At 41.6% G+C, this 14,564-nt stretch overlaps 1 protein-coding gene across 3 annotated transcripts in view; it reads right to left on the bottom strand.

The window, feature by feature from the left end:
* GNPTAB (N-acetylglucosamine-1-phosphate transferase subunits alpha and beta) overlaps positions 1-14,564 on the bottom strand; it is a 169,180-nt gene that overhangs the window by 107,080 nt on the left and 47,536 nt on the right. For 2 of the 3 annotated variants that reach the window (XM_073575175.1, XM_073575174.1), the window contains exons 3-5: positions 10,548-10,667; positions 10,304-10,345; positions 1,601-1,809 (exon numbers count right to left, since the gene is read on the bottom strand). In XM_073575175.1, coding sequence (XP_073431276.1) covers positions 1,601-1,809; positions 10,304-10,345; positions 10,548-10,667 — 371 coding nt within the window. The remainder of the gene's footprint in view (positions 1-1,600; positions 1,810-10,303; positions 10,346-10,547; positions 10,668-14,564) is intronic. The other variant, XM_073575176.1, reaches the window with a different exon arrangement.

Genomic DNA, 14,564 nt, shown 5'->3' with positions numbered 1-14,564 from the left:
AGAGAGTGATCTGAGAGATAGCGAATTAGATGGAAGTGGACCAAGTGTTCCAATACAAAGCACACGTTTCTCCACTGGATGCAACAGAATAAATGGATCACTACTTATTGAGCACTGAAACTAATAGGAGACAACATAATAAATGCCAGATTCAGCAGGTCTCCACCCGTGCCAATACTTCCACTCGGATATCCAAATGCCTTTATAAAGTATATGGATTGTGAGACAACACCATCAAATGATAAAACGTTGGTAGAGTGCAGCAGTTACAGAAATGGAAAACATGGAGCTACTGAAGTAAAGCTATATTTGTAATATAGTTTGTACAGAACATACAATGATAAACAACCAAAGGTCTCCTATTATGGACATTTTGTTTACACCTTTGAGCGACCTATTGTTTAAATCAGTATTTTTTGTGTTGCATGTATTTGAAAAAATGTTTAGGCAATGCTTTTTTTTTTTTTTTTAAGATTACGATCTTTATTAGAAAAAACAAACAACTCTGTAATCTTGCAATTTTCGCACTGGCCACTGGGGGCGTATTTACACTTGTACTTATTAGACTTGTACTTCCAGAGGCATTATTACAGTGACAATGACAGATGTAATGCCTCTACACATAACAGATAACACAGGATCCACAATAGGCAATTTCACACCAGACCCTGCTCTCCTACCATTCACAATGATCTTAGCATAGGAAAAGGAGGAGTTTAAATAAGCACCAGTGTCCAATGTGAAATTTGCAAGATTTGAATTTTTAAATTCTTAACAGAGATTGTGATATGTTAAAAACAACTACAGTTGTGCTCAAAAGTTTACATACCCCGGCAGAATTTTTGCTTTCTTGGCCTTTTTTCAGAGAATATGAATGATATCACCAAAACTTTTTCTCCACTCATGGTTAGTGGTTGGTTGAAACCATTTATTGTCAAACTACTGTGTTTTCTCTTTTTAATGACAACCCAAAACATCCAAATGATCCTGATCAAAAGTTCACATACCCTGGTGATTTTGGCCTGATAACATGCACAGACTTTGACACAAATGGGTTTGAATGGCTACTAAAGGTAACATCCTCACCTGAGACCCGTTTGCTTGTAATCAGTGTGTGTGCATAAAAGCTGAGTGAGTACCCTGCGGCGGCCACTATCGGTAGATGGACAGCTCTGTAAGTGAGTACTTCCAGCCGGCTCCTGCCGCCGACACAGACAACAGCTGATCGGCAGGGGTACTGGGTGTTGGACATGGACCGATCAGAAACGGATGACCTCCCCCCTCCTAAAGAGAGGTCATCAATGCTAAAGTAATGGACAACCTCTTTAAGACAGTGACTCATCTGTGTTCTTAGTTCATTTGTGACTTTGCTAACCAAAATTACATTTTAATCCACATGTCTCAAACAGCAAACCAAATGAACATTTATTTACAAAAAGAAGAAATGCAATTGGATGAAGCAAGAAGACCTTAACGGAGACATTCTGCACCAGGCTTACAAATAAAATACACATTGGGAGACACAGCCTTGTGAAAGTGACTAGCATAATTTAGTTTACCCAAAAAATAGCAAATTACGTATAGTCAATAACATGCTTACCATCCTGCTGAGATTCAAAGACTATGACGGTGACATTGGTTGACGGATTCTTGGGTTTTGCAACATGAAATATTGATATGGCAGCATGATAGTATGGCATGGCCAACAAGTCCTTCACAGTGGTGTTGGCAGGAAGGGCTGGGTCTAACACAATCATTGGGACACGGATGCAATGTGTAAGGAGACACTCCAGCATCTTGTCACTAGAACTAGAAGACATGAAATACAATATTAATAGCTGCAGTAATGTGGATGATGAATAATTTGTGTAACCTGTATAAGTTTCATATACATTTCACCAGTCTAAGGTTTTCCCATCAACTCTGAACTCATTAGGTTGCTCCAACTTCCCGCCACTGTTACAATGCTCCAATGGTGCCCGTCAGTCTGTTTACATGCTAGAAGCAATCATGTGACGGCTACTGTTGTCTCATGCCGTATGCACATCATCATTCTTAAAGGAGCTATCCGGGACTTTAGAAAAAAAGGCATGTTGTTAACAGAGGCAAATACCTGTTTGTTGAACCCAGCGCCAGCCATTCACTGCTCCTGCCAGAGATTCAGCTACTCCATGTCAACAGAGCAGCAGTTTCTCTTCCTGTAGACTGGGCAGGTCTACTGATGTCACGCTGATTGACAGCCGACTTCCGCTGCCTAATTGGGGAAATGTTATGGTTGGTTTGCGGGCGCCATGACCCACTGGAAGGGCCCCTGAGGTGCCAGAACAGCAGAATTCCACCAATAAGTGACCCCATTTTACAAATTACACCTCTCATTGAATTCATTTAAGGGTGAAGTAATCATCTTGACACCACGGATGTATCACAAAATTATATATCATTGGGCCGTGAAGAAAAAAATATTTTTACCACAAAAATTTTGTTTTAGTCCTACGTTTTCTTTTCACACAGGCAAATGTGTAAAAATGGCACCAATATTTGTCACAATTTCTGCTGAACGTGGCAATACCCCATATGTGGCGGCTTTGTACTGCTTATCGCTCTTTCCTTTCCGTGTGGCTATTAGGGTGTGTGCAGACGCTGCGGAATCCGCTGCGGATTAATCCACACGGATTTTGCAAAAAACGCAGATAAACCGCAGATAAGCCTGCGGTTTGGTCCTGCGGATTCACCATCTCCACAATGGTGGAGATAGGAACCCGCTGCGGATTCCGCAGAAAGAATTGACATGTCACTTCTTTCTGCGGTTTCAAAACCGCAGCAAATCCGCGCGGATTTTTCCGCAACGTCTACACAGCGTTTTTTTTTTTACCATTCATTTGAATGGTACTGTACACCGCAGCTAAAACTGATGCGGGTCCGCAGCGGCCAAAACCGCTGCGGAATCGCAGCGGAATCCGCAGCGTGTGCACATACCCTAAGACTCTTGGAGAACAAAATTACCACAGAACAGTTTGCAGACTCCATATACAGAGCCCCCAAGTGCCAGAAGAGCAGAATCCCCCCCGAAGCGACCACATTGTAGAAGTTATACCACTATGTGAATTTATCTACAGGTGTAGTGAGGATTTTGACTCCATGGGTGTTTTCCAAGCAACAAGCTACAAAGGATTTTTGTGGGGTGAGAATTGCAAATCTGGAAGTGTAGTGCCCAGTATGTTGTAGTGCCCGTACGTTGTAGTGCCCAGTACATTATTGCCCAGCTCATGCTACTGGAGAAAACACAATCAAAAATTAAGCAGGCTCTCATCGCTGCAGAAATGCCAAACATGTGGATGCTAAATGTGGTTTGGGAACACAGGGGCTCAGAAGGGAGAGGGCATTTGGAGTTGGGATCATCGATTTAATCACTATATATTACAAATAACAAGGTTAAAACATTTCTCTTAATGAAAATACTTTAAAAAAAATTGGTATATATAGATAATAAAAATCATTATACATAGCCAACACTATTTTTTGTCTTGAAGTGACAGAGAAAGTATAGGATAACCCTATTAAGATGCTAGTGCCTCCCTACGCTGCAGCGCAAGTAGGCACCCTATATCAGCGCCGAGAACCCCAACTCACCGTTAGCTTTCCCTATCTAGCCTTACCAGGCCCTATAAGAAAGGGAGAGAAAGTATCAGTGTAAACAGACATAAATTAGGCACATGGAAAAGGTTTGTCATATATTTGGGCATGTAATAACATGGTATCTGATATTTTTCAAAGCTACAGCTTTATACATATTTATATTGGTTGCTTGCCTCTGTTGACTACATAGTAATCCCTACATTTACCTGACATTCTGTATGCAACCTACTGGGATTTCATAGTATTTTTGGCATAACTTGAAACAGTATATTATTACTGCCCAAATATACTACAAACTTTATCCATGTACTTAATTATTGCTGTCTGTTTACACTGATGCTTTCTCTCCCTTTCTTATAGGGCAGACGGTAAGCGGGGGCACCATCTGCGCAGGTATAGAGTGCCAACCTCCATGGCAAGATAGGGAGACACTAGCTTCTTAATATGGTAATCGTAGTATACTCTCTCTGTCACTTCCATACAAGCAATACTGGTGGCCGGGTATCCTTGTTTTTATTATCTATATGCATCAATGTTTTAGCAATTTTCATTTAAAGTGGTCTTTTAACCTTGTTATTTGTAATATATAGTGTTTAAGTCGATGACCCTTTAGAATTCTTGCAGTTATTATTTGCAATTCAGTGAAAATTGCATTTGGATTTGGGAGAGCAGTATTCACTTGATTTCTTTTGGGGTCAAGGAACAATAGCGCTTTTCCAAAGCCTTTGTACTACCAGTAACATGGAAACCCCTATATATTCATTGACCTATCACGGACCTGAGTGGAGACTTAATTTTTTGTGGAATGAGTTGAAGCTTTTATTGGGAACATTTTACATTTTGGATCACATTTATCCTGTGCTCCACACTGAGCACTTACATTGGGGTCTCCATCTAAATCTCTGAGTGACGTGATTCAGATGAAATCCCGAGTGATCCATTCACTATAATGAAGCAGCAGAGTTACGATTAAAGGGAATCGGTCACCCTTTTTTTTGGACTATCAGCTGCCGGCATTGACATCAGGGGCTTATCTACAGCATTCTGTAATGCTGTAGCTAAGCCCCCGATGCAACCTGAAAGATAAGAAAAACAAGCTAGATTATACTCACCGGAGGGGGCGGTCCGGTACGATGCCTCCCATCTTCATACGATGTCGCCCTTTTCTTCCCTTCCTGTAGTGGCTCCGGCGCAGGCGCACTGGTCTGCCCAGTACTGCGCACTGCAGTATTCTGCTCTGCCCGCAACAGGGTAGAGCAGTGCGCCTGCGCCAGAGCCACTACAGGAAGGGAAGAAGAGAACGGCATCGTATGAAGATGGGAGGCGCCGGACCGGACCGCGACACCCATCGGACCGGACCACCCCCTCCTGTGAGTATAATCTAACATGTTTTTCTCCTCTTTCAGGTTACATCGGGGGCTTATCTACAGCGTTACAGAATGCTGTAGATAAGCCCCCTGATGTCAATGCCGGCAGCTGATAGTCAAAAAAAGGGTGAAAGATTCCCTTTAAACATTTTTACAATTTTTTTTTTTTTTTTTTACTAAGGCCCTCTGTGGGACTTTAACTTTTATTACTTTTAATCACTGCACCAGAATTGCAATGGATTATAGCTGTAAGTATGACAGTAAGAGAATGCCTTTTAGACGATGCTGCTGGCTTGGTCCAGCACTACAACCTATGTAGCAGACCCGAAGGTTGGCATTTGACCTCGAATTGTCATGACAACAATTTACAGCCCTCGTAAATGCTGCAATCGCTATTGATCGCAGTATTTAGAGGGGTAAAACAGCCGGGGGCAGTGATTGTCTCGGCTATCACTTAAGGATAAAAAATATACAGTATGACCATTGTGGCTATGTACATGTGGACAAGGACACAAGGATATGACCATTGTGGCTATATGTTGCTTCCTAAAACAAAAAGGAAAATTGCAAGGTTTTTGTTTTTTAAACAAATTGTGCTATGCAAAAAATTTTTTCTAGAAAATGAAAAAAACACATTTACAACACAAAACCTTGATTTGGTTAAAATGTAGCTTAAGTTATAAGCTTAAAGGGGTACTCCCATTTCCAAGATTGTATCCCAATATGTAGTAGGTGTAGTAATAATAAGACGCACTTTTATGATCTGCAAAATTAGGGGGAAAATCGGGGTGCATCTTTTAAACCGAACACTGTTCTTACGGATACTGCGGGCCCGAAGCTGGGGGTGTTGCAGTGGTGGTGCGGCAGTCCTACGCTGTGCAGTGGTGGTATGGCGGAGAGCGGTGGCGGCAAATGGTGGCCGCCATTCATCCGGGGTCTGGCTTTAAGGTGCAGATTGAGGAAAGCTGAGATCTCCATCCACACCTGCCTCTACGCAATGTCTCCAGGAAAATGGCCGCGGATGCGGAGCATATGGAGCTCTCAGCCCGGCCTCAATGATGTCGCCACTGGTCAAGGATACTGCGCTCGCAGCAGCTCATTCACCAGTGGTTTTCAGCCGGGATAGTTTCATTTTGGCACCGTCCAGGCTGAAAACTGTTTATTCCCCGACATGGACTACGGCGTGGAACAGGACAACGGACAGGTATGGTATATTGTTGCTTTTTTATTTTACTTTTATTACAGGAGAAGGAGGGCTTCGCTGGAATTAGACAATTAAATAAAAATGGAAAACGGTGTTTAGTCTTATTTCAAAAAAAGGACTTTATTCTTGCTGTGTCTTTACTTACCAAATAACTATAGGATTAGTAATGGATAGGTGTCAATACTAAGCCGTGAACGTGATGTCACATGACAATACAAAGGTGACATCAACCCCACAAATATGAACCCCACTTGCCACCGCTACAGAAGAGCCGGGCAAAGTATTAGAATTTGCCCATCTAATAGATGTGCCTTTTTTGTTCAGCTGTAGGCTGCTATTTTTAGGCTAGGTGGAGCCTATATCAATGGCCCCTTACCAGCCTGAGAATATCAGCCCCCAGCTATCTGCTTTAGCAAGGCTGGTTGTCCAAAATGGGGAGGACCCAACGCCATTTATTTTAATTATTTATTTAAATAATTAAAACTAAGGCATGGGGACCCCTCTATTCTTGATAACCAACCATGTTGAAGCTGACAACTGAGGGTTACAGCCCCCAGCTGTTAGTTTTGCTGACTGGTTATAGAAAATACAGGGGAACCCACACTGGGTTTTTCATTCATTTATTTAGTTATATTGCAGGTGGCGGGTGAGGAATACCCCCATCATCCGCTCCTGCTGTCACTGTTATTTGCGGCAGCAGGTGTAGGTTGATGGGAGTAATAGTCCAAAAAGCCCCCACTAGCTGTCATTGTTCAGACTTGACTATAACTCTCATCATTCTCCTCTGCTCGAAACGATCACCGGCAGAGCAGGGGAGAGTGATGAGGGCCATCTTCAGAAACACACTGAGATGTGCACAGACGCATTCACTTGAATGGTTCTACGTGTGTCAAAGTCTCCGGTACGTGTGAAAACTGTCACCATAAATACCGGAGATACTGACGTGTGAAAGAGGCCTGAAGCTGAGGAGGGAGAGAAAAGCGATTCTCCTCCTCCTCTGCAGGGATGGATAGTGATTGGTGGAGGGAACTGTTGCTGAACTACCTCCACCAATCACATATCTGTCCCTGCACACTATTTAATGTTGTAACTACGGAACTCACAAGTCCGAGATGCTTTTAGGAAAGGTGAGCAAACAACCCCCATCGTCCTTCAGAATATACTATATATTAATGGGTATATTCTGAAGGATGATGGGAGTTCTAGCCATACTTAGTGTAAATATACACCGTAATATAGTGTCCAAAGTGTTTACTGCCAATGTGACTACCACCTCCCTCATCTTTCAGAATACATCCATTTACACAGTAAGTGGGTGCATTCCTGAGGATAAGGGAGGTGGTAGTCACAATATACGGTACTGCAGGCACTGTACTGTAATTCACAGATCCCCATAACAGAGCATCACCTACAGATAATATTTTTGTATTTTATTAAAGGTTTTTGCACACTATTTGGCTCAAAATAATTTTTTTTTATTTTCCTCTCTAAAATCTAGGTGCGTCTTATAATCAGGTGCGTCTTTTAAAGCTAAAAATACGGTATCTCAAATTAGAAACGTAGTATAGTTTTTCTGACTCGCTGTCTCTTTCCTCATGTGCAGGCATCCCAGGACCTTAGGTATCCATCGGTACGACCACTAGCAACTAGCTAACTGTCACTTTATAAGTGGTCGTAAATCATGGATACCTAAGGTCCTGCAATGCCTGCACAACACTAGAAGCCTATCCAGCACAGCTCAGGTTACCCATACCAGTGATCAATTAAAATATCTATGGTGCCAATTTATCAAAACAGGAATTTTATACACCGTCTTGATGCAGAGTGACTGTCAGTGAATTTGGCTGATTGTCAATTGTTGTAGCTGAAAATAAAAATACTTCAGTCATGGACCGGAGCACATTTCTGCGTTAATTTGCATCATCCCCATGGCATAAATTAAAATTAACTTGCTGGTCCATGTTATGCCACATTCCTCCCACTAAGCTATACCTTATTTAAAAGAAAATAGTTGGTGAAGCTTTTATAAAAATGGCCAAAGGGGCTACCTTTTTGCGCACACGAAGTTGCTTTTAAAAATAAGTGGAGCTTAGTCGCAAGGATGTAACTTAGCATTTGCAGCAGTTTCACAACTGTTTTTTCAAGCAAACTGATGAATTGGACCCTTATATCTATTAAAGGGGTTGTCCAGGCTTTTCACATAATCACAGTACATATCTGGGCTGCAGAATTATGACAATAAGTAATTTACTTTCTGTCACTAGTTTGCACGGTTTTCTAGATATTCTGAACAGAACGTCCAAGGGGGAGGGGGTGTTATGGCATTGAAATGAGAACTAGTCGTAACCTCCTACTCTACTCCAAACATGCCCTCTATAGCAACAACCACACCCTCCATAGCTACAGACCCTCCTCGTCCACATGAAGAAGCCCTCATCACACAGTAACAAATCCTCCCCCTCTAGCAGCCTCACTGCAGAGAGCAGACCACCCAGCTTCTCCTCCCCCAGACACACGCTGAACAGTGATCTATGTAAAGTGAAACTAGTGAGGAGGGAAAATCGTCCTGTATTCTGGGCCACTCCATGATTACAATACATAACTCATTATCAGTAATTCCTTCCCTCACTGTCCCAGGCTGCTGGCAGCAGTGAGAACAGACGGTGTGATGTCCAGTGATGGGGGTCTGCAGCTTCTAGTCTGCACAGGGATGGCAGTCACTGATGAAATCTGTTGTGTGACAAAGCCTCTGCTGTGTGAATGAGACAGCTCTGTGTCACTGATGTCTTCACACAGCAGCAGATTTGGTGCAGTGTATGTGTGAGCACTGTGTCTCTAATGACACAAATACTGATGGGAGCAGCCTGTCCAATCAGCAGCTGTAACAGTGTGAAGTGTTGGGGGGTGTATGTATGTATGTATTGTGCTGCTTTCACAAATACAGGATCACTGCTGTGTTCTTTCCAATGCTGGAATGATGATAAAGATGAATGCTGGTGCAGTTTACTGCCAGCCAATGAGTGGGCAGTGGGTGGTGCTGGTCACTGGAACTTGCTGGGAGTTTGGTGGAGCTTCGCACATACACTGCACCAAATCTGCTGCTGTGTGAAGACATCAGTGACACAGAGCTATCTCATTCACACAGCAGAGGCTTTGTCACACAACAGATTACATCAGTGACTGCCATCCCCTGTGCAGATTAGAAGCTGCAGACCCCCATCACTGGCCATCACACAGTCTGTTCTCACTGCTGCCAGCAGCCGAGCCCCATCACTGCCAGCAGCCTGGGACAGTGAGGGAAGGAATTACAGATAATGAGTTATGTATTGTAATCATGGAGTGTCCCAGAATACAGGACGATTTTCCCTCCTCCTCACTAGTTTCACTTTGCATAGATAACTGTTCAGTGTGTGTCTGGGGGAGGAGCAGCTCTCTGCTCTCTGCACTGAGGCTGCTGGAGGGGAAGAATTCGTTACTGTGTGATGAGGGCTGCTTCATGTGGACGGGGAGGGCCTGTAGCTATGGAGGGTGGGGTTGTTGCTATAGAGGGCATGTTTGGAGTAGAGTAGGAGGTTACGACTAATTCTCATTTCAATGCCATAACACACCCCCCTTGGACGTTCTGTTCAGAATATCTAGAAAACCGTGCAAACTAGTGACAGAAAGTAAATTATTTATTGTCATAATTCTGCAGCCCAGAAATGTACTGAGATTACGTGAAAAGCCCGGACAACCCCTTTAAGGATATATTGTATTTCCTACCATTGGACAACAATCAGAAACAGAAAAAACATATATATAAACTAATGCATATACTGATGCCCTGGAAGAAGCCAGAATTGTGGCGAAACCCTGGCCAGGCTTATCAATCTGCATTGCCACAAGGTGACTGTGAAATTGACGTTCAGAATTTGATCAAAGCGCTATTTTACTTTTGTTTATGAGTATAACTAATAAACCATTTGTTACACAAATTGTTGGATCTACATCTTTCCATTTTTCATCAACCAGTTATCTGCCACAGATGCAATCTAAGATGCTACCAGATTTGGAGACATCGGAGGTTTAAAAATGAATAAAACTCATATATACTTACACTCTCCTTGTTGGTTCTGTCCTGTTACTTCCAATTAGTTCCCTTGAAGGAGATTATGAAATAATTAATACTTTGTACACAGAATAGATAAGTCCCAAATGTTATTTAGACTAGAAGAACACTAGAAACAAAACTGTAAATTAAAGCATGCCAGTAAAATACGCAATGCAGTATCAAGCAACACAATTTTATATACATTATCATTTCTTACTAAAAATTTGTTAAATTATTGCTTAAAAAGTACCTCAAAGCCCTTTGCTCTTCTTCCATTTGTTCTCGAACATCCCGTAGCTGCTTTACAAGCTCTGGATCAGTGCCATTAACCCAGGTATATACAACATCTATGGGCATGGGGAGACAAAGCCTGTATGAAACCCACGCAAACATAAAAAGAATAATGAATGAGCAGAAACTATTTAAAAGATTGACTTATTATTCAATATCTCTTCTAACGGAGAAACGCAATATCAAGGAGATACCAAACGTCATTGTGAGAAGTAACCACTAGAGTTGAGCGAAACAGGTCGGTCAGATTCAAAAGTCGCCGAGTTTCGCCGAAGTTCGGTTTCGCCGAGCGAAACCCGACCATAGCGTGAGGTCGACCATGCGGTCGTCAACCCAAGCGCCAAAGTGGGATTTCACAGAATGCTTGCACGTGACAAGAGAGAGAGAGAGATTTCGCGCACTTTAAAAAAACGGTCTGGCATGTAGGTGTCCTCCACTCCCTGCCGACTTTGCTTCCCCAATGACTTGCATTGGGTTTCATGTTTCAGTCGGACCTTCGACTTTTCCCGGTAGTCGGACGATTTCGTTCGACCCGACTTTCGACTCGACCCTAAGAAAGGCAAAGTCGCTCATCTCTAGTAACCACCTGTACCACGATGTAAATGTACGTTGGCGGGTAGGGCAGCGCGGGAATGGTGTCTGTGACATGCAGCAGGAGCCAGCTGTATACATGACTGGGCTTTCACTGCAACGGCCAGAATCATAGACCCAGATTATACAATATTACCAATTGTATCCCAAACAATGAATGGCCACAAGGCCGATTTTTATTCATCTGCCAGAAGAAAAAAAAAGAAACCGTAAAGAGATCAAAAAGCCAAATGGCACCAGTAAAACATACCCTACATCACGCGAAAAAACAAAACAAGACACACCACAGTCAACAGATATACACTCAACAACATTAAAATTCCAAAACTAATAGTGAAAAGTGGTGGAATTATGAAAATCACGGGATGGATAGACATGTTAATGATATGCAAATAATGAAAAAATGGAAACTAATTTTTTAAAGCATCTCCATTTATTCAGTATGGAGTATGAGGGCCACATGCAGAAATACACGCAATTATACGCCTTGCCTGCCATCAGTGAGGCCATTAACGGTTGTCTGAGGAAGGTTCTGCTGCCATGAAGGCACTTGGGCACGAAATCAGCAATATCCGCAGCTTGTCTCTTTTTGATTTCTGTGCCTTAGTGCATTCAGCGAGACAGCCATTAATAACCTCATTAAAAAAAGCCCTGCATGGAGATTTTTTTTTTTTACAAACTATGGTTGTAGTGTAGGGTGCATGTGTTAATACCCATCCCGCTATTCTTCACAGTGATATAGCCATTCTCCAGACTAGCCGGCCCACTTTATGCATCAGCCGGAAGTCTCTCTTACAATTTAAGTCTATCGAGCCTTGTTCTGGTGCTTCATAGGCTTACAGAGTAAAAGCAAGATCCAGGTCAGTGTGGAGAGTCTGAAGAGCGATGATGTCACTGAGCAGAGGAGCAAAACGGTGCTGGAAATCGGAGAAGACAGTATATATTAATAGATTTATTTTAAAAAAAAAAATCTTCATGAGAGGGCTTCTACAATAGAAGCAAGGTGGGTAAATGCCTGCATTACTGCACATGGCATTCAACCTCGATAACGAATAAATCAAGACGTATTAAAAGTTTTGATTCCATTTTTTCGTTATTTGTATATCAAAAACACAACTTTTCCTTCTTTGTGTTGCAATATCAATGTGCCAAAAATAAAAAAAAAAATAAAAAAAATAAATTGTTGCTCCCAGAATTGTGCGACGCAAAAATAAGGGTTTTTGAAAAAATACGCATACATATTTTAGTGCAAAAGCAGTAGAATGTAAAAAAAACTATGTGAATTTTCTATCTCTGTAATTGTAATGACTCACAACAATGTTGTGTCAATGCCTTCACATAGCTGATGATAGAAAAATATAAAAAGTTTGGAATATAAAAAAAAAAATTAAAATCTTAGTCAAAAAGTTAAATGATGCCATTGATAAACACTCAGATCTACATTTTCCGCAAAAAATGTAGCTAAAGCGACAGACAAATAAAAAAGTTATGGCTCTTAGAATTCGATGATAAATTTAAAAAAAAAAAATGTATTGTCTTAAAGTTAATAAAGCAGATTATTAAATTGATCGCTGGTATTTTTTTGTGCATTTTCATATGGTCTCTGTTCCTATTTATCTGCTGACAGTCTCCTATCCAATCATTAATAACATCAAAATAAATGGCAAACGAAAGAAGAAGTAATGCATTAATAAAGTTATAAAAGGTTTTTCTACTCCACTTATTGAACTTTGCACAGCCAAACAGGTAGTCCAATAGAGAATTATGATTTTTTTATTTATGTCAAAACACAGGTTCATTTTACTCACTTATATAGCGCCATTAATTCCACAGCGCTTTACTTATCAGCACTGTCCCCGATGGGGCTCACAACCTAGATTCCCTATCAATATTTCTTTGGAGTGTGGGAGGAAACCGGAGTACCTGGAGGAAACCCACGCAAGTACGGGGAGAACATACAAACTCCTTGCAGATGTTGTCCTTGGTGGGATTTGAACCATGTTAAATAAATGTTCATATGTCACTTCTGTGAACAAGCAGCATGCCTGAAAATTTGCAACACAGCAAAAAAAAAAGCTCCAGCTCATTTACCACGCTGACCTAGTCAATGATTTCTCTAGGGTTTTAATATCAGACAAACTTCAAATAAAGCCATTTCTTTATGTGCAGAAGATAGACTCTGAGAGCAGTACCACATTATGCAAACAAAATGGCTTCCAAGATCAAATTAAGCACCTGAAGGAGTAATGCTTATAACATATTGATAAAACAGTGCTTTGCTCACACTGCCATCAGCAGCAGTTCCTGTGATCATATACCCTTGTACGACATGCTAGTCATGGTGCGAATTCCATCTCCAGTGGTCAATACCATCTTTGATTTCTGGTGGTCCTATTTGTTATCTTTGTAGTGAGGAAGCAATGGCTGTTTTGCCTTGATATTTTGGACAACTAAGGCCTGTTTCACACTTGCTTTTTTTTGCAGCGCGTTTTTCCCGCAAAAAAACGCATTGAAAAACGCATACAAAAGCATACAACTGCTGCGTTTTTTTCAAGCATTTTTATGAGCATGCATGAAAAAAACGCAGCGTTTTTAAGCGTTTGTATGCGTTTTTAGCGCGTTTTTACCGCGTTTGCGTTTTTTTCCAACATTAGGTGGCCACTCACACTAACCCAAACCATGACTTTACTAACCCTAACCCTGACCCTGACCCTAACCCTAACCCTAACCCTTAACCAAACCATACTTAACCCTAACCCTGACCCTAACCCTGACCCTAACCCTAACCCTAACTTTACCCAAACCCCTAAATTCCATAGTCTAAATTAATGGTAAAAAAAAAAACGCATGTGCAAAAAAAGCATACATAAGCATGCCAATGCGCACATATGCTCACCATAGACTTATAATGGGTGTCTTGCTGTAAAAAAACGCATTGCGCGCGCATGCGTTTTTTTGAGGCAAATCGGAAGCACAAAAAATGCAACAAGTTGCATTTTGTGCGCCCGAGCGCATACCGCAAAAAAACGCATGCGCGGTAAAACGCATACAAACGCATGTGTATGCACACATAAGCGCATCCCATGCAAAGTATAGGAAAAAAAACGCATGCGCTATTTAGCGCTAAATTACCGCGAAAAAAAACGCAAATGTGAAACCAGCCTTAGTACTTAGGAGTTCTTCTGACTATTTGTTGGACGTTTGTCCTATAATACAGAATGTTTCACCTGTACTTATTACACTGCATTGAAGACGTGGAGAATTTGTGGATACTTTCCTAGCTTACGATTATTGAAGACGTCTGTTCCCAGGAATTTATTAAAGGGAATCTGTCACCCTTTTTTTTGACAATCAGCTGCCGGCATTGACATCAGGAGCTTATCTA

Source organism: Dendrobates tinctorius, unplaced genomic scaffold (assembly GCF_039654945.1).
Source record: "Dendrobates tinctorius isolate UK_male_01 unplaced genomic scaffold, ASM3965494v1 ptg000043l, whole genome shotgun sequence".
Taxonomy (NCBI): Eukaryota; Metazoa; Chordata; class Amphibia; order Anura; family Dendrobatidae; genus Dendrobates; species Dendrobates tinctorius.
This window is presented reverse-complemented; position numbering and strand designations above follow the sequence as displayed.